The sequence below is a fragment of the Labrus mixtus genome, chromosome 10 (assembly GCF_963584025.1).
Source record: "Labrus mixtus chromosome 10, fLabMix1.1, whole genome shotgun sequence".
Taxonomy (NCBI): Eukaryota; Metazoa; Chordata; class Actinopteri; order Labriformes; family Labridae; genus Labrus; species Labrus mixtus.
Window position 1 is genome coordinate 7,961,182 of NC_083621.1, and position 20,334 is coordinate 7,981,515.

The 20,334-nt window shown below is 40.9% G+C and overlaps 2 protein-coding genes and 1 long non-coding RNA gene across 4 annotated transcripts; 2 read left to right on the plus strand and 1 right to left on the minus strand.

Annotated features, from left to right (window-relative positions):
• Positions 1-733: 733 nt before the first annotated feature.
• On the plus strand, positions 734-3,329 carry LOC132981813 (rho GTPase-activating protein 22-like). Its single transcript, XM_061047892.1, has 2 exons — positions 734-1,875; positions 2,792-3,329. Exons 1-2 carry the CDS (start codon positions 944-946, stop codon positions 3,027-3,029), a joined length of 1,170 nt encoding a protein of 389 aa, XP_060903875.1. The 5' UTR covers positions 734-943; the 3' UTR covers positions 3,030-3,329.
• On the minus strand, positions 3,208-19,857 carry mapk9 (mitogen-activated protein kinase 9). 2 transcript variants are annotated; one of them, XM_061047890.1, is made up of 12 exons: positions 19,656-19,857; positions 13,718-13,864; positions 13,244-13,373; positions 12,386-12,444; positions 11,963-12,101; positions 10,154-10,319; positions 8,015-8,086; positions 6,944-7,126; positions 6,439-6,563; positions 6,287-6,350; positions 5,384-5,455; positions 3,208-5,276 (listed from the first exon to the last, which is right to left on the minus strand). In XM_061047890.1, exons 2-12 carry the CDS (start codon positions 13,831-13,833, stop codon positions 5,140-5,142), a joined length of 1,263 nt encoding a protein of 420 aa, XP_060903873.1. In that variant the 5' UTR covers positions 13,834-13,864; positions 19,656-19,857; the 3' UTR covers positions 3,208-5,139. The 2 variants fall into 2 exon arrangements, with proteins under 2 accessions (XP_060903873.1, XP_060903874.1); XM_061047891.1 differs by having other exon boundaries at positions 19,555-19,857.
• On the plus strand, positions 7,782-8,198 carry LOC132981814 (uncharacterized). The gene is made up of 2 exons (XR_009674650.1): positions 7,782-7,923; positions 7,964-8,198. It is a non-coding gene; the product is annotated as an uncharacterized LOC132981814 (long non-coding RNA).
• Positions 19,858-20,334: the final 477 nt, after the last annotated feature.

Genomic DNA, 20,334 nt, shown 5'->3' on the forward strand with positions numbered 1-20,334 from the left:
AGGCTGCTATGTAAAGAGTCCCTCAGTAAACTATTAATCCATTCATACACATTCAAACGCTGCTGTTGCAGCAGCGGGAGCAATTTGGTGTTATGGTGGTGTGAATATTGTAATAGTTTTTTATATCACATTGATAATCATTAGCAATTGGCCTACAACAATAGAGCCTCAGGAGCTGGGATCGAGCCTCCAGGTTGACAGTTTGCCAACTAAGCCACAGAGGGGCCCAATACACACAGTGATAAATGAACTGCAGCAGATTTTATGGGATGAACTCCGTCTACAATTCAAGAACTTGGCAGTTAACACTTCCTATGGTGTTGATGTATGCACAGTGCATTAAAGCAGACCAGGAAAATCAATGACTCTGCAAGCAGTATGCAATAAAAGTCAGATTACGCCAAATAATCACTGTATTTTTTTCTGTGAATATTGAAAGAGTTGTTCATAATATAATCTGTAATCTAAGGATGCTAATTCTGACAAATTTGTTGTGCACATTTACACTTTGCCCTCTTGCTGCTGTCTATTTCTGTGGGTGCAGTTATGTGTGACTGTCTGTAGGAATGAGCCAGACTATATTACACCCTGGATCCCTCCCTCAGAAGCTGTGCTAAAGAGTAACAGCTGATGTCAGTCCTGCTTAAAGACACACACACGCACGCACACACACGCACACACACACACACACACGCATGCACCCACATAGTCTACAACCTGTCTATCCAGCATTAGGCCATTAGGCAGCAGCTTCAAGGGCACAGCAGAGGGGGGAGGACTCCTGCACCTCCCTCTCCCCACAACACCTCAACTCTTGGCACAGGCTTCTCACCACGCTCACAGATCCACAACCCAAGACGCCAATCCCAAAAGTAAAGCAGGAAGAGGAGGGGAGGGCTGTTATCTAAGGCTCTCAACACCCCTATGTGTGCCTGGTTGGACCATGGAGCTGCACTGTCTTCCTACTGAGACCCCCACCACATCCAGTTCCTGCTCCATGGACCCCCTATACGACAACTGCCCACCTTTTGCCCAGCGAGGGAGGGCCAGGGAGAAGGAAATGGAGACTAGGGTTGTGTGCCCGGCTGTAACAAGACTCCCAGGCCCCAGAAGCCATCAGCCTGGTCTGGCCCCAGCTGTGGCTGAGGTTCCCACACTGGTCAGAGGGAGTCTAGGGACTGGCGCCTGGCCAGATCACAGCTACTGCAGCTGGAGAGGAGGCCTGGTAAGAGCAGGCTGGGAGGCAGAGCTGGCTCCAGAAGTAAACAGAGGGAGAGGAGGAGACAAAGGAGCAGGAGAACAGGGAAGTAGCTGGGGAGTTCATCCTAAACACAGTCCAAAGCCATCTCAGAGCGAGGAGCACAGGAGCGCTCTCTCAGTGTATGATAACCTCCCCGAAGCAGTCACTCCAGACAGCCTCCAGGAGGTGTTTGACATGGAAACGGGCATCACGGACCCCCTGCAGGGGCAGATATATGGAGGGTGGGCCTCCGAGCAGGGACTGACAGAGGATGACAAAAGCACCTGGTCCTCCTGTGAGATCATCCTTGCTGAAACTGGTCCCAGTAATCAGGACCAAAATCCAGACGAGGACGGGAGGCTTGACCAGGAGCCAGAGCTGGACTCAGGACCCTCGGATCCCTTGTCACCTCCTCAACATATGTCAGTATGTTCATCTCAGGTGTCCCAAACTGAGAGCCAGATTCTGTGGCCCCCAGCTGAAGCCCAGCAACCAGAGCTCCCATCCTGGTCTCCCAGGGTGCCCCCTCCAGTGCCTTTGGCTGACCCCTCGGCCAGCGCCCTCCGCAGCCTCCTCACCAACCTCCAGCAGCAAATAGGGAGACAGAGGGAAGAATATGAGGACCGAATAAACAGGTAAAGTTACATTTCACATGTATTACATTTTAAGTTCATAGTGCACTTAATCATTTTTACAGAGATCATCGGCATTTGTTTTGTTCTAGATTTAATTTGCTAATGCTCCACACTTTAGTGAAACACTTTCAGTTCACTGAGTTGCCTGTGAGAATTAATTCAGCCCTCGGTGTATTTACAGAGAAGGGTCACAATGTTCCCGGGCCCAGAGACTTTGTGTCCACTCAGCTGTGCTGCTCTGCTCACCCTGCTGACCCCCGACGTTCACCCTGCATCCTGTTTAGATTCAGTAGACTCTATTAAACTTCTTCAGTGACGATCTTTGTTTAGATCTACGGCTGCGCAATGATTATCATCTGAGTTGTTTTTAGTCACATTCTCTTTTTTTTCACCTCTGGAAATCCAAGTCTTCGTTTTTTGAAATACTTGCGTAACTGTGGTTTTCCACTGCCCTTTAACACAGATTTACAATCATTCCAGTTGGTAAATGTGTTTTCAGTTTGCACAGTCAGGGAGCACAGCCTGTGTGTGTGTGACCTATAGACACAGTTCATGACACTGGGAAGAGCTAATTTAAGGGGCCATGCTGCTGACCTAGACACACCACATATCTCATTTACACCTGATAAAGATAGAGCAAGCCTCTGTGTTAGATCACTGAGTTTCTTTCAGCTAGCTATAGAGCATAACATGAGTGTGATACATACATTTCATTACACATAATTAGCCACCTTTTTCAATGATTTCAGGCATCAGGAACTAAATTAGCAAAAGCAATTTACATGTAACTGTTTTACCAACAAGCACAGTACTTACCTTCACTTACGTGGGTAGAGAAGTCAGTTCTCAGCCTTCCTTTCCTCACTCCCATTCACTTCTATATTGTTTCTTCTCCTCCGTGTGTCACTCCCTTCAGTCTAGAACAAAGAAATGAAGAGCTGCAGTTGGAGGTGGTTCGGTTGAAAACAAACATGGCACAGCAGCGGCACTGGTACCAGGTCGTCCAGGCGAAGATCGTAGAATCCGAGAGGGCCCGGGCTGCTGCAGAGCTACGCAATGCAACTCTGCAGAGGGAGATGGAGCAGTTCTTCGATACCTTTGGAGAGCTTAACAATGAGGCAAAGAAGACGGAGTGTATCGTCAAAAGCTTCTGATACAAATAAATAGGAATAGTGTGTTCTTATGGACAGTGTGCCCGGAGGACAAATGGCAAAAAGACTGTCTAGAAAGTGAAGGCTTTATGCTGTCATCAAATATGGAAATATTTACCTTATTAATAGAGAAAGGTTTTTTAATTAGAAACTATCTGAGAAATAAAGACATCACTCAAAGTAAATGAATCACTGATGTCCACTTTATTAGTTGTGTAAGGGCAAGAGATGTTGGCTAAGTGATTATATTGTAATCACACAGGACATCTATGAAAATAAAGGAAGAAACAAAAAGGACAAAAATGTGAGATTGACAGTGTGTATAATGAAGCTTTTTTTTTTTTTAACATGGTAAACATGAGGAGGTCTTGAGCACAGCTATGCTCAGTCCTTATCTGATAAGATTTCTTGGAGTGCATCAGCCACTCCTCTTAAGGCATGACTGAAAGAATAAGGTCATGGTTTATAAAAGGAAAATATAGTGTTCACAACATGGTGCTACAAGTCCCCAGTGACTCCGTAGTGTCATATTTCTGCATGTCCATCACAATGTGCATACAGCTCTGCAAAAAGCAGCTCCGCAGTCCATAACCAAGGTCCATCGTTGAAGTTTCCATCTTGACTGCCAAGGTCTAAATTTTTATTCAGGACTCCACAGTCTCATCCTCAATTTAAACCACAACATGTCCACTTTCTTGAGGGGCCATCGTCCTCGCTTTATGTTGGCTTTGCAAACAGGCGCCTGCTGTCTTTAAGGATGATTCAAAGCAGATTAAGAAAGAGAGCGCTAAACAGTACATTTGGATAACACACACACACACACGGGCTTAAATGGCAAAATTACAAAGAAAAACAAAAAAAACATCTGCACCAAACATGATTTCATAACCATCAAGGTACTGTGAGTTAAAGAACAGACCTGAAGGACTACAGTAACTTATTGGCATATGTAATGCCTTCATGCAAGATAGACACCTTTATTTGTGTTTTACTGATGTTATACTTATTCTATGATGTCTGACTCATGAATTGTTACTGTCTCAGTATTAATGGAATGGTTTAGAAAAAGAGCAGCCAATGCATTGTTTATATTAATGAAATGCTTTGATAGAGGCTTGTTTCACTTGAACCTCATTGTGATTGTGTGCAATATTTTGCAAGGACACAAAAATAAATAGAACATGTATCATTTTGCAGCTCCCAAACTTACAGGATTATGATGTTCTTTTGAAGTACACATTGTTAGTCAGTACCGCGTGTCAAATGGGGGCAATTTAAACATGTGGTTCAACATATATGTTGAGTTTATTAAAAGAAAAGAGCAATTTCATCTATTAGTATTTAAAGAGCAACTTTGAGTGTCCGATCAACTTCTTTACATACAGCACATTATATCAGGAAATCCATCTGTAACACTGAAACAGCTCCCCCTAGTGTCAGGAGGAGAATCTGAAAGTCCACATCACTCAAGCCAGTCCATTTAAAAACACTGTGCCGAAAGAACCTCTTCTGATATCTGTAAACTAGCTAAAAAAAATAATGGATCAACCTTTGGGTGAGTGTTTGCTCATCAGATGGACATCAGATGGTGTGATCCACTTATGGTCAGCTTTTGTTCATACTGGCGTAACATGCATGAGAGAAGCAGGCAGCTGTGGTCTATGTTTAGCGTGTTTCTGCTCTAGTTTGACTACAATAATCTCTGATTTCAACTTGATATTTGCAACAACAACAAAAATAAAACTGTTAAAATACAGGCACGAGGAACAAACACCCTGAAAATCAATATGGACGCATACATCATCAAATATACTTAATCAGGTAAAACAATATCCACAAAGAGAAGGATGAACCTTTGACCCAACAGGAATCTATACATAACAAAGTCTGAAGTTGAAGAAGACCAATAAGATCCATCACACAGAACTAAAATAGAAAAATAGACCTAGTTATAGAGGTTCAGAATAAATGATGAGAAACAGGACAAGAAGGGACAAATCAGATAGTATGGGGATGAGGCAGTAAAGAAAAGATGATTGTGTTTTGATCATTGGATGATGTAAAATGTGTTGGGATGACACTAATGCAGGCAGACACATGCGGTCTACTGTGTTCACTGACTCTCGTCCAGCTGTCCCGTCAGTGTATCAATGCTGCTGCTGTCTGTGTCCGAGGCTAAGGTTTGCTCTGTGGACATGGACGAGATGTCGTTGGCCGATGAGGACTGCGAGGCTGAAGTTGACACCACGTCTAAAACATATCACAAAGCAGGAGAGAAACGACATTTAGGAAGCTGAACAATTTAGAATACTATTCATATCACTGCAGGTGAAAGTGAAGAGGATGAATCTACATACCTGAGCAGTCTTCTTTCATCAGCCCATTCTTGTTCCTCTCTTCCCAGTCAATCAACTCGTCATAAATCAGTTCTGTTTACATTTTTTTGAAGAGAAGCCAAGAAATTCAAAATCATTTGTGAAATGAATGCCTAATAGATTTGAAATAGTTCCTGATAAGATTTGAAATAGATCCTGATATTAGTTGTAAGACATGTCATCAGTTGAAGCTAGTAAGTCTGACTGTATGTTCCTCATGTTAAAATATGAAATCTTTATTTCCTGGTTTGGATGCAGGATTTTATTTAATGAGAATGGACACGTGTCTTAGGCACACAGTTCACAATAACATCCCAGATTGACAAAGAAAAGATCTGTCATCTGCAGGATGAAATACAGATGTGATAAATTTGATTGATCGCCCAGAGGGGAAATCCTGTTTAAGCAGCTCACAAAACAAAAACATTAGTAAACGAGTGATACAAATAAATAAATACATACAGGGGGCCAAAGGGTTCAATAATAACAACATAAATAATAACAGTAATAATAGTTCATCACCATTTACATTACTATCACTACACCAAAAAATCCTAATTCCTCAGCAGCATACAGCTGAGCTGGAAACAAATGAACATCAATATTGAACTATTTAGTATAAGAGGAAGCAAGGGAGTTGATGGATTTGTTTTTTAAAGCCCTCCTTGGCAGCCTTCACACTGTTTCAAGTGTTTCCGTATTGCTATAAATACTTTCTGGATCTTCAATTGCTTTGCACAACCCATTACATGTACAGTATATCTATGTATTGATATGTAAACTTAATTCTTAACAGGGTTTCATTGAGCTGCCTGTGAAGTAGAAAAAGTTAAGGTCGTCCAGCTGTACTGCCGATAAGTTTCCCTAGAGGGCAGTGCATCCTACCTTTCCACTGCTCGATCGTGTGCTCTCTCTCTTCCAGCTGCTTGTCTGAAATCTGAGGAGGAGGCTGTAAAAAGAGGAAATACATTCATCGGCAAAGTAACACACAGCCGCCGCATGCATGTTGTGAAACATCACTGAAACCGACTGCTCACCGCATCAGCCTCTCCAGGGTCGTACCACACATGTATGTATGGGTGATTGAGGGCTTCTTCTACAGAGATCCGGCTTTCAGGATCAATGACCAGCATTTTGGACAACAGGTCCCGGGCTTGACCTGCTGTTATGACAAAGTAGAAAGGGCAGTGTTACAATGGAGAGAGGCCCATGACATGACTTCATTAAAGAGGTCTTGATGAGAACAGTTAACATCCCTTCTATGTGTTTGGCAGCATTTCTGGGATTGACAAAATTTGTTTGCTGAACTACCTTTATAAAGATTCCAGTTTTCAGCTTCAGTGTCCTTTGTAAATTTGTTTATTAAAAACTTGTTTCAATATTACAATACAGAAACATGCCTGTCTAACCAAAATCTAGACATCCTGGCAGTGTCCTTTGTAAGATTAAAAAAAATGAAATCTGGCATTCTTTTAAACTACCTACGCTATGAAACTGTAATTCATCTATTTAAAGTTTGACAACTGTGTTTTCACGTCTTACTCTTGAGTTTGTCGTGTTCTGAGTCAGAAGGGAATGCCCAGTCTGGGAAAAGCTCGGCAAAGCTGACGCCAGGATACTGTGGCTTGTTCATCACATAGTTCCTCACGGTCTCCATCAGTCGATTCATAAACTCCAGACTGGGTGTGCCCAGAACCTCAATCACCTTATTCCACTGGTCAATGTCTGGACATGATTGTTAGGGAAAACTCTGCTGCATTATGGGCATGAACATATGCCAGCTATTGCAAAGGAAAGACAACTTTGATAAGGCACAGAATCAGGAAACAAATGCATAAAAAAAGCTCTTACAACAGTCCAGGCTGGCGGCTCTCTGATGCTCGACTTGACTTTGAACTACTGTACTTGATCAAGTTAGCACACTAATATGCTCACTATGAGGGTGCTGGCATGCTGATGTTAAGCAGGTATAAGAGTGGATTGATCTGAAGTTAGCATAGCATGTAAGCTGGATGACATTTTCTAATAAGCACAAAATTGCTGAGGCAGAGTTTGGCAGGTAATAGGTCACTATTACTAATAGTCAGTTCTGTTATCCACAGTATCAGATGGATCAAGAGTAAGAGGATAACCAAACTTATTTAGAATATACTGAGGGTAAAATGAAAAGTCATCTAGCTGAACTCTCCAGAATTGTTGCTACTCACTAAAAGCCACAGATGTTAACATCACAGTAACGATTGACATAGATAGAATTAACATGCTATTAGCGGCCCCATTCATATTGCCAATTCATGTTGTGAGTTTTTTAGGACACCTGTAACGTCTGTAATTCATTATGAATATTCAGGGACGTGTAATATGGGTACAAAGTTGTCCCACCTCTGGTCCCGCATCCGAAGTAGAAACAGAAACGTTACAGGGGCGAGGCGGGATCAGTGTAAGACAGCAGAGCCAGGGGAGAGAACAGTGCTTTGTGTGTGCCTGTCTGAGTGTGTGTGTGTGTGTGTGTGTGTGTGTGTGTGTGTGTGTGTGTGTGTGTGTGTGTGTGTGTATGAGGAGCCCCTGCTGTTTGTTGATGATGAATGAGACAGTGAGAGTGGTGAAGGATACGGTCAGTGCCCTGGAAGATGACGCCGCCCTTAACCATCTCTCCCATGATACACCCCACTGACCAGATGTCCACTGGGAACAGAGAACAAACACACACACACACACACACACACACACACACACACACACACACACACACACACACACACACACACACACACACACACACACACACACACACACACACACACACACACACACACACACACACACACACACACACACACACACACACACACAAAGAGAAAAACAAATATTAAAAAAGGATCTTAAAACATTGATGACTTAATACAATGCACACTGCATACACAGTGAAATTACATATACACTGTACAACATGGTTTGAAAAACATTGAATTCAGCATAACTGTGGTTATTTTGATCCATCTTCAACAGTGGCCAGCTGCTTTCATCAGATTCATCAGATTCATCTTCAGGCTGGCTTTCTTTTCACTCTCTGGCTTTGGAAGCAGACGCAGCCATCCAGGCCTTTCTCCTCTCTTCTGCAGCTCTGCTTATCAGTTTACACAGCTGTTGCTGTCTCGCTCACTTTCCCTGAGTGTGTGCTCAGCAGAGTGGGATGTAGTGTCTTTCTCACTCTGGGCTGAGCTTATATGTGCAGCAAACAGCCATTAACTCCCTCCCTCTATTTCAGTTTCACAGGAGCTGAAAAAGCTCTGATAATGTTCCCAGATCAGACAGACCAGTGTCAAGTTTGCAAACACAATGCATATAAACCATAAATGTAAACTTTCGTCAAGAAACCTTAGTCACTCTGACGGTTCAGACCGGGCAGTTACACTCCTGAGTGGGCAGACTTTCCCAACATATGAGGGTTCTGTATATTTCCTGTTTGTAATCCTACCTCAGTTGATCATTGATGCACCAGCTTTGAGTGAAGTTAGTTTAGAAAAGACATCAACAACTTGACAAATGATACCACCGTGTTGCACAAACAGTCAACATTAAGTCTCATTCCAGGCCTGTATGTCTTTCTATAGATTTTGATCTTAGCAGTGAAACAGCTGTTCAAATCAAACTACCACGTCTTATTTCATCTCATCTCTCTTGAATATTTAGAAATTAACTGTAGAAAAATAGCCCCAAATAACAAAAACAACAACATCCACTAAGGATCTCCCGCACCACTCAAGTAAACAATTGATAAGAGACAAAGAAGAAGGGATACAGTCCTCTCCAGGAAAGAGAAACTTGTGAGCGATCAATTCAGCCATAATGCAGCCGACAGACCACAGGTCCACTGCTATAGAGTAGTGGTAAAAACACAAATAACACAAAATGAAACATGGGCTGCAGGCTATTTATATCATTAAACTGCTTTTGAAGTACAAGAGTCACAGTGTGTCCTGCCTGAGAAGTTTAGTCTGCTCAGTTTGTTGCTGTAGGTTTCCCTGGTTTTGGAGACGGAGACATTTTTAGCAGATAATAGTGATAAAAATAACTATGATGATCCAAAGTGGTTCAATATGGCTCTGGCACCTGTAGTGCTTGGATCCCAAATAACCAGCTAGAGTCTGACTGATACCTGATCAAAGGTTTGTGCCTGTGAACTAGAGGCAGTTTTTTAAAGCCTTATTATTATTATATTTAGCAGCCTGCGCCATCTGTTCAACTCCAATATGCTTCTTTGTTTACTTCTTGCTGTGTATTGTACACAACAGAGTCTGTCAAACTAATGATGCAACTCTTAGATAATTACCTCATTTGTTCCTCTGTGTTGAATTATATATTTTTTTAATTTTATATTGAAATGAATGAACGATAAACAAATACCAAGCAGTGATGATGACTCATTCTTCCACAGGCTGTCGTCATGTTTGATGGTGCACAGGGCAGTGTCCGTTTACCACAAAGTTTAATCATTGACTCAACCAGAACCGGAAGACTTCCATCTTTCTGCTTATGTTTATATCATTTCTGACCATTTATAATCTTTTTCCTATAAACACATGCTAGTATCTGATCGGTATTTTATTTCATTCAAATCCAATTATCACAGCACCTTTCTTGATACCAAATTCAAAAATGAAAAAAGCACTTTTGTATGACGTGGTTTAGCAGTGGATTTGTGACTTGTGTGCTGTCATTTTAAAGGACTACGTTCTTAGATGTCCTTACCATTCTCTTTGTACTTCATGCCCAGTATGACCTCTGGGGCGCGGTAGTATCGGGTCACCACGTAGGGGGTCATCATGAAGTTAGTGCAGGCCGTCCTAGCCAAGCCAAAATCTAAGATCTTCAGAGTGCAGTCCGACTTCACTACAATATTACTGGGCTTCAGGTCCTGAGGAGACATTTTTTTTATTTGAATGAATCCATCATTGGCTCATAACTGGGGATGCAACAATCAGAGATTAGAGAAATAATGACGTTTTCATAATCACCACGATTGTTCTGCATACATTGTTTTCACTATGTACTTCTGTATAAAATCATGTGAACATTCTTTAGACATGATCGTGTGTTGTTTATTGATTTATTGATACTTAAGCATAAATAACAGTTATTATATTATATATCACAAAAGAAGAAAGAAAGAAAGAAAGAAAGAAAGAAAGAAAAAGTGAAAAAGGATCAAATGAAAAAAGATAATCAAAGCTTTTGATTTGACTTTTAATGACTTGAGTTTTTTATTTTTACCTTTTTATACTAATATTTAAAATATAGTTTTTTAAGTGTTATTGTTTATATAACAGAAAAAAATCCTCAAATGATGTGTTATTGTAGTTAACTGCCCTCCATGTCTGTTTTCTAATAATACTGTATATTATTATTATTTGATCTAATCATACATGTGGCTTGAGAAAAAACCCTGTTATTGTTTTTTTTTTTTTTTCAAGTATTATCGAAAACAAAAGGAAATGACAATATCTCTCATTCAGTGAGTCAGTTAATTAGTGTTGGAAGTCTACAAGCTCCTGACGTTGTGTTAGTGTTTATGTCTCTGATCTGTTTTATCAACCTAAAATGCTGAGCGAATATCACTGCGTTATCATGCATTACTTTTACTTTGGCATGCAGTGCTGGGTGGTGATCTTGCAGAGGCTGCATCAAGTTTGATGTGTTAAACGCTTTAGCCGCAACTTTATTCCAGCAGGTTCTGCAGACGTTGTCTTGAATAATTCCCTGGTCATTCTTGGTGTACCGAGCACCCCCAATGCCAACTTCACTTGTTGTTTTTTTTGCGTGGATAAGAAGCTATACTGCTTGGTCCTTCTGCCATGGTAAAGCTAATGTGGTGTACCCTCCACATCTCTTGATCAGCGATGGACATTAAGCTGGCTAGGTATCATTTTATTTCTGTTCAGTGCAGGTAGCGCAAAAAACACTGTACTGCCGGCCCCTTTTTTTAAAATGAGAAACACCCAATGTAGCAGAGCCTTTGGGATTGAATAACAGTGATTTCTTGAGCTTCAGCAGTTGGGATAGGGTTCGACTGGATAGCAGTTATTTTGGAGAAAGTATTGCCGTCAAATAGTTGGGCAAAAAAGGTAAAAGACAACGAACATTCTTCAAAAGTAAACAATGCAGTTTTAGAATAAAGCCATTCTCATCTGCTCTTGAAAATCTCCAAAAACAGGTAATACACTTAAAAAGTTTTCTAATACTTGATGTAATGACTCGCCAGCTAGTCCACCACCACAAAATTCTGATGTCTGTTTATCAAACACCTCTCCTAACAGCTGTGAAGTTAGTGTGTTCTCCAGGGTCAGCCAGGTCATTGTTCCGAGTAATAACAGGTGACAGTGATGTAATAATCTTAAAATATTCAACCAAAAAAGGGAGTTGACCACAGCTTTTCAAACTGAAAGACTCTTAAAGACATTTCTGCATTGGGTAGAAACATAATTATGTAGTATATATTCATAAATAAACATAGATAAAGACTCATTCAGCCCACAGCAACATTATTGCTTGTCCGGTTACCCTGTGGATGATGCCTGCAGAGTGCAGGTGTCTGATGCCACAGAGGATCTGGTAGAGCAGATAGGACATCCTCTCATGGTCCAGGTCCATGTGGATCACCTGGCATAGGCTGGCATCCATCAACTCCATCACCAGATACCTAGAATATGTGTAAGGAATAAAAAAGAACAGTAATTCAAGGATACACCAGTAAGAAATAACAAGAGGAACAGCCTCAAAGATATAAAGGAAATAAAGGAATTTACGAAGTGTAACAAACACAAAAGAGTCATTTAAACACAGGAGCATAGAAAGCAGGGCAGTGCAGTAGAGGAGGTTGACAGGCAGATGATGGAAACTGGTGGATGTAAGAAAACAAACAGAAGCTAAAAACTCTTAATTGAGTAGATGCTAAGAGCCAAAAGACCCTCCGCTGCCACTCACAGGTCGTGGAATTCCTCCAGGGACTTCTGAGGCGTGAACACATTGATCAGACGAATGATCTGCAGGCAGAGACACAGGCCATTAGTCCACACTGTTACTCTACCATCTACATCCACTTCACCGTGGAGAGCTGGCCAGCTGAGGACAGAGAGCTCAGTAGATTTGTCATGATTCACTTGCTCTGCGCAGTAAATTATTTTTAACACAGCAGCAACCGACCCCTCTCAATTTCTCTTCTTGTAGTTTAAACTTTATTTCTAAATTCTTTACCTCAGAGGACTAAAAAAGTTCTTATAAGACACTGAATAGACGTATTCAAAGAATTCAAGCTGCACTTTCATAAGACTTACAGCTGTTTTAACAACCATGTACTATTTAATACATAAAACAGAGTTAAATGATTTTTTTGTGTCATAATACATTTACAAACTAGCTGAGACAAACATGAGGCCTTACATCTTTCAGTCAATAAAGTAAAGTGGGTGTTTTTTTTTTTAAGTTAAGTTGTTTTGAGTCTCAGTTTAACTCTGTGTTACTACCCCGCCATCTCAACTGTGTACAGAAACACTGTTGAGGGAATTATGAACTAACACCTTGGTTAGTTACTATGGTCAGAACCCTTTCGATTGTTGTGCTTAAGTCTCATATCAGCAGGAAATAAACTTTGTAACTTCATTTTGCATAGAACCTGATCATTGATTTAGTCCTATCATCACTTACATGTTGATGAAAGCCATGAAAGGATCTCTTAATGGTCAGTATGAACAGTAGATATTATTAGACAAAGCTGTTGCAATTGACATATTGGACATACTTTCAAATATATAGACACATTTTTTTACATACTGTAAATCTTACATTTTTGTGGTTGACACATTTAAGCAGCACCAGCTCCCTGTAGGCACGCTTAGCATGAGTCTGGTTCTGGAAAGGCCGACACAGCTTCTTCACTGCTACCGGTATGCCAAGGACTGTATCTAGAGCAGAGCTGGTCAAACATTGTACAGAGGGAGGAAGAGAGACTAAGGTAAGCAAGGGAGAAAAAGAGGCATCACCCAGAGCACAGCTGTTATCTGACATCAAAAGCTTCTTAAAGAGGAGATTTACGGACATCTGGTGTTAACATCATTCTGGCTGGTATTCATTAGGCATCTTGCTTGAGATTTATGAGCTGGAGAGAACGACACGTTGGCAACATTGCCAAATTTAGCAACAGTACACTTCAATTCTGCAAGAGCTAACATGTTCATCTAATCAGGGGGGAGTTTCAGGATATTTACACCCTGGGCAGGTGACACAATAACAAAATCTTAACAAAATCAAGCCTCTCACCAAACAATGCCCTGGGCCCCAGAGCCGATAGCACGGAGCTGCTGGTAGCGCTTGAGTACAGTGAAGGTGGAGTCTCCCACCTGAACACTGTAGAACTGGCTCACCGGCTCACTCATCCTGCTGTACAGTCAGGACCACCAGCACTGTCTGCAGAATGGGAGGGGGGGGGGGATAACAAAGCAAACACAAACACACACACATAAAGGTATGGTGAAAACAACAGATTTATCATTACAGAGGTAACATTGTGATGGAGCTTCAGTCCAGGCTCTAAATGTTTCGGTATGTGTGTGATGGAGAACAGAAGCAGATGACAGCTTGGAGTTCTGCAGGCTCTCACTGCCATCTCTAAACTCATGCTGACACACTCATGCTCACCACACACACACACACACACACACACACACACACACACACACACACACACACACACACACACACACACACACACACACACACACACACACACACACACACACACACACACACACACACACACACACACACACACACACACACACACACACACACACACAGAAGCTGGGCAGTGCTCGAGCATGTTTCTCAGTCTTTGATCTGCATCCAGTTTCACATTAAGGATATGTGCAGCCATCAGCATCATCACATAGTGACTGATAAATGTAATAGGTGATGTGTTTGTTTTTGGATAGAAAAATATGTCTGTTATCATCGATTCCTCAGGCAGGAAGTGGAGGAGTATTATTCTTGGCCAGGGATTGTGTGTGTATGTGTGTGGGTGAGGACACACAATTATGTAGCTACGCAACGGCGAGCAGTCACGGCTGTTTGTCATTCCTTTAGAACACAGCCACAGGTTAAATGGAGTCTGATATTTGAGCTTTTTCTGTTTGACAGACAGCACGTACCCAAGAACTATTAGGCTTTAATGGGCAGAGAGACAAAGAGCTGGAAAGAAAGAAGCAGCAGGGGAGACACTATGATGAAGTCGAGACAAAAAGCACCTCTAGATGTGTGAATTGTAAAGACTCAGTGTCAGCCTTGACTCTGTGGCAGCATTATAAAGAACTGCAGTGAGTGAGCAGTAAACTACATTAGTTTGTAAAGGAGCAGCTGTCAGACAATACATTTGACTGTTACTGCCTGCAGTCTGAAATGATGATGATTCCAGAGATTTAAATGTCATTGTCATAGTTTGTGGCCTTTATTTCTTTCATAAAAGTATGACTGACACAGCAAACTGTCTTTGGAAAAGGATTAAATGGATTAATTCATAAACACGTTAAGGCTGACTCATTCTTACAGAAAGTCTTCTGAAGCAAGCTACAGTTAATATATATATAATTATGAGCGGTAATACTAGCAGTAGTTGTCTACCGGTATTAATGATGGTTGATGAGAGAGCTATTGTTTTTTTATTTTTTCTAAATAAAAAAAGTTTAAGATTAATAACGAGTATAACCAAATTGTTCCAATATAAAATGCAATATAAAAAAGGACAATTGACAAATTTAAAATTAAACTGCTGTTCTGAAAGTTTTAAATAATAGTCAATTTTTTGAAACAAATTCAACACGTAATGTTAAATTTCATCTGCTGGAAAACAATCAAGGATTTCCATAAGTGAATTATGGCACAGTGAACTCCGCTATCATCGTCCTGGCAACAACCCTTCAAAAAGTGTCATTGTTGAATACCTTAACAAATTAGTAATAAAAAAAGGAAACATTACTGAAATCAACAAGGTTTCCTATTACTCCTCTTCAAACACACACATTAGTATAAGCCAAGGAGCCAACATTAATAGACAAAGATTTCTACTAGGGCTGGGAATACAGTATTTGGGTGTCTCACGATTCGATTCGATTTACATTCTTGGGGTCACGATGCGATTCAGTATATTTTTTCGAATGGATCCATAGATTCAAAGTCTATTTTTGAATTAGTGCATACTTCAGGATATTTGGCATTATACTGAGTGAAAGAGCTAGCTTTAGCACTTAACAGGGAGTGACTGATTAGAAGATTTCTTAGAAGTTCTGAATCTATTTAAAATCTCAGAAATCTCGATTTTTACATACATTTTTTTTCCATCTCTACTTTCTCCTTTCCATAGAGGTCCAGTTTATCATAATTTCTACAGCTTTGATTTAATTTGTTTTTAAATGCATCTTGTTTATGTATTCTCCTACGTGTTTAGGGATGTCTTCATTTGTTTGTGTTATCTAAATCCCAAAGAGTGTCTGCTTGTCATTTTAGTTTTGTTTTTGTTTTTTCTGCTTGTTCTCATTATTTTCCCCCATTTTTGTCTTTTCATTGTTGCACTAAATGTACAAGCACTGACTTCAATTTGCCTTCAGGTGTAATAGATGTGGGTCTGCTACCACACTACTACTTAGAAGGAAAATGAATCTTTCTCATCTCTATCTGCTTTCCTCCTCTGCCTCCTCCTCAGCTTTTTCTCCTCCTCACATGTACGTCCAGCTGGCTCTCAATACACCCAAGGGGAGGGAAGCAAAGACCTTTACTTCCTCTCTGCTTCCCTCAGTCTTTCCATTTTCCACAGCTTTGTCTCCCTTTGTCATTTCTTTACCCTCCTGATATTCCCTCATTTCTTTGACCTTTTCTAGTTTACTCCATCATCCCTCTGGCCTCAACAAAGACATTTCTATTGAAGGCCTGAAAGACCCTTACAGATATTTTTGACAAATATCTCCATTATGAAATACAAGGAGAACTCTTGATTACACACTTGTTTAAAATGCAGATGTAGAAGTCAGAAGGATTCTACGAAATCAACAGAACACATGGATATTTTGTGCATGAAATATCCTGCAACAACTGTCCCTCTGAGAAATCTACAGGCTGTTTTAGCTTCAAAGCTGCTTACAGTAGCACTTTGATATTTTTTGTCTGCCGGGGCACTGATTCACAACAAACATGTCAAGCACTACCATGGGGCTATTAATCCTAACAAAAAAAAAAGAATCAGCAGCAGGCAGAGAATATGTACAATACTTTACTTGCAAGGCACAAGTAAAGGCTAAATGGACAGTTGACTCAGCACATATGGGTTTGACAGGAAACAACTGAGGGGAGATGAAGACTGTATGCAGATCCAGCAGGCATCAGCTACACTTTTGGCCAGCAGCTATTGAAGAATTTAAATATATTCAAAAAGACACCAGGCAGGATACATCACAGACAAATAGTATACAAAGAAATAAACAAAAACAAGCTTAATAGCTTATCACACCATATTAAAGATGAGATCGTAGCATTAGTCAGTACTGTCACATTGCTTGGTCTTAGAAATAATGACTACATCATTTTTTCTTCTACAATTAATTAGCCATTGCAGGACCAGTCATAATATCAAAATCTAATTGATCATAAAGACTTCTTTGCATGAACTATGATTAATCACACTGCTTCCCAAGATCACTTTCACTTCAAGACATCAACCCAGTTTATCATATTAGTGCTCTCTATGTTGAGAAGAATTTGGTTACTTGGTTTGTTTTTGAATCTGTTGATCCAGTTTAATATCTAAAGGGACATTCTGTAGATTCAGACTTTAGATTTAGATTACTAACTTTAAAGGATTCCTTAAGTTCCTGGAGATGGTAAATTAACATGATTAATGACTGTGATCTTAATAATAAAAACTATAACAGGTCAAGTTAACTTTATTAATTGAGTCCTAAACGCTTGTGTTATTGGCAGTTGGTCTTGTCCTAAGTTAATTAGTTTCCTCCATTGACGCAAACCTGGAGCTTTATCTAAATGGCCAAAAGTGCCTTGACTTAAAACATGTTCTCAGGTGCACACGGTAGCACGAACAAACCATGAAAATGAAATCGAAAGTCTATGGCACAATGAAAAAAACGTCACTATATATTTTATTGTGTGGAGCTATTTGGAGGGTTTGTGTTCCCAAACAATGTCATATGTGGGAAATGCAAGTCTGGGATTGAACCAGTCCAAACCACCCATTACTAACAATGAGAAACCAAATGAGTTAAGGAAGAAGATAAGCCCGCACACCTGCTCAAATGACACAAAAAGTTTAAATTCATCGCAATCCCAACGTTTCCACCAGAGGGCTTCACCTGATCCCCTATCTTCTCCCTCAGTCTGCTGTTTTGGCACCGCCCTGCACCTCTGCAGCCCTTATCAATCTTTTATTGATTATGTAATGCAAATTGAAGTACTTTTAGTGTAACTTAATTTGATATCTTTTTAATTAGTTTACAACACGTGCAGTAAAAGCCGGACCTGGCAATAAACAGAACAACAGTACACAGTGTTTCCCCTACCATTATATTAGGGGGGCGGCCCGCCCCCCTTGAAGGTCAAGTAAAACATTTTTTAAATTCTTTTTTAAGATTTATTTTTGGGCTTTTTGTGCCTTTATTGTAGGGATATGATAGTGGATAGAGTCGGAAATCAGGGAAAGAAGTCATTCAAGGATACCTTTACGATAGAAGGACAGCTGTCATTAAAAGTAACCCATGAACACCAAGATTCCTTCAAGTGTTTGTGTTGGCATGTCCCCCCCCCCCCCCCCCCCCCCCCCAACGCTGTAAACCTAGGGGAGACACGAGTACATTATGGCTTGACAACATTACTGCTACATGTTGAGAGGCATTGACAAAGTATGGGTAAAAACTGTGTATAATCCACTACACTGCACTGATGATTCTTAAGTCTTTTGTAATCAACATATTTGAAAGGAAAGGAAGGACGCGGGCGTAATATTCTTATATCCCCGTCCCTTGAAATCCAGTTTATAAAGGCATGTGATTTATTTCTGTAATTTCAGCACTGCTCTTATCAAGGCCTTGATAACAGAAGTGACCTTGCCGCGAACCATCACAATCCTCAAAACTCATCATGACTACTGCCCGGCCCAGTACAGGCCACTCCAGCCCTCGGGTCTGATGTGGCCTTGGCTCTGCCTTGTTGGCAGCTGGATGGGAGTCAGTGAGCTGGCTATGATATCAGATTAGCATGGCCTGAAGACTCAGCATCTCATCCTGATGTGACAAGAGTTACAAAACAAACAGGAGGAGCAAGTGGCCTACAGTGTGTAGGCTGCGACTGTTCTGTCTGCCGAGTATGTTAAAGATGTGTTTAAGGAATACGATGACCAGCAAAATCACTTGTGTTGCTTTTGACATGGCTTCATGAAACATGTCATACACACTCTTGGTATCCTTGTACTGTACTGTGTGTGTAACTATGATGCCACTGTGCTGTCATCTGAAACAGCCCATGCCAGCCTGTTTATGCTTTGCCATGCACCAGACTAAAGACACGACATGACTGATCCCTTATACACATGGTGCCTAATACGTTGACAAGCTGAAACTGGCCTCTGACATACCACGCCAAATAAACTAGACGGATGTGGAATCTATCACTAGCATTAGCTTTCATCACATCTACACCTGTTTTTCGTGGTAACTACAGTGATTAAAGAAATGAGCTCACTCGACAGACAGAAATGTCTCAAATTTTGCTGTAGTGATATCAGCAAAAGGGTAAGGTATGGACATTGAAACACAGCCATGTGTTATAACGTAGGTGTAAACCAGGGAATTATCGTTTCCATACGCAGCGTGCCCACTCTAAAATACACAACACACACTGACTCAGAGGTATGAAGTCACCAGTGTGACACACACACCGCGGCCGCAGCACCGCTGGCACTCACTGGTTTTAACATTCAGAAATCATCGGTTCACACAGTCTAAGCTACCTTGAAATACACAAAGGTTACATTTACATTGCTTTTTTTTTGGGGGGGGGGGGGGTACAAGAATACCAAGGCCTACAATACTATTATTTTTCACTTGTGACGGCAGCACTGCGGTAGTCGGGCCGGGGCTGAATTGAAAGCTGTGACGGACAAACGGACAGCAGAGGAGGCGGCAGCAGAAGCAGCGAGACCTACCTTCACCCGTCGCCGCTCCCAGGGCACTCCCACGCATCGAAAACAAAAGTAAAACGCTCTATCCGGCTGTCAAGAACAACCTAGACTGGGAAAAGTTTGTGTGAACGGGTTGTCACGACGGATAAAACCCTCCTACTTCTCCAGAGCTAACTCCAGCGGCAGTGTACGGGCAGCACGGAGGGACGGGAGGGAGTGAACGCCACAACAAGCAGAGGAGCATGCGGATGACGTCATCGCGTATAGTTTGCGTGGATGTAAACTTTTTTTTTTTCTTAAAAGAAAAACTTTGAAAGGAAACTTTTTTTTTATTGTTAGTGAATAAATCATCGGTATCGGCGAGATAACCGGCGATATTCTTATGGTTTAGAATTTGAAAATTGTTTTATTGAAATATAGCCTATAGGCTCATTTCATTTTAAAGTTTCTTAGAGTAGAATATCTTTACGCGTTGGTCTCATTGATGCTTCATAGTTTTATATAAAAAAAAAAGAGTTGACTTTGTTTTGCAAAGGGAATTGCTTGTCTGTCAGGTTTTGTATGCAGTGAAGGTAGCAATTGTTAACTCAGAAATAATAACTTAAACTGTGCTTACCTACAATTAAGTGAATACAACATTTAGGCCTACTGAGCTATTCCAAAATTGTCTCTATCTTTTAGAGACTTTACAATAGACTAGTTA

Bases quoted from the DNA above. Each gene is read 5' to 3' on its own strand.
- LOC132981813 (XM_061047892.1), top strand. From the start codon at position 944: ATGGAGCTGCACTGTCTTCCTACTGAGACCCCCACCACATCCAGTTCC. The intron at 1,876-2,791 runs GTAAAGTTACAT...CACTCCCTTCAG, and splicing joins TATGAGGACCGAATAAACAG to TCTAGAACAAAGAAATGAAG.
- mapk9 (XM_061047890.1), bottom strand. From the start codon at position 13,833: ATGAGTGAGCCGGTGAGCCAGTTCTACAGTGTTCAGGTGGGAGACTCC. The intron at 12,102-12,385 runs GTGAGTGGCAGC...CACATATTCTAG, and splicing joins CTGGAGGAATTCCACGACCT to GTATCTGGTGATGGAGTTGA. The intron at 8,087-10,153 runs GTAAGGACATCT...CTCTGTTCCCAG, and splicing joins CATGAAGTACAAAGAGAATG to TGGACATCTGGTCAGTGGGG.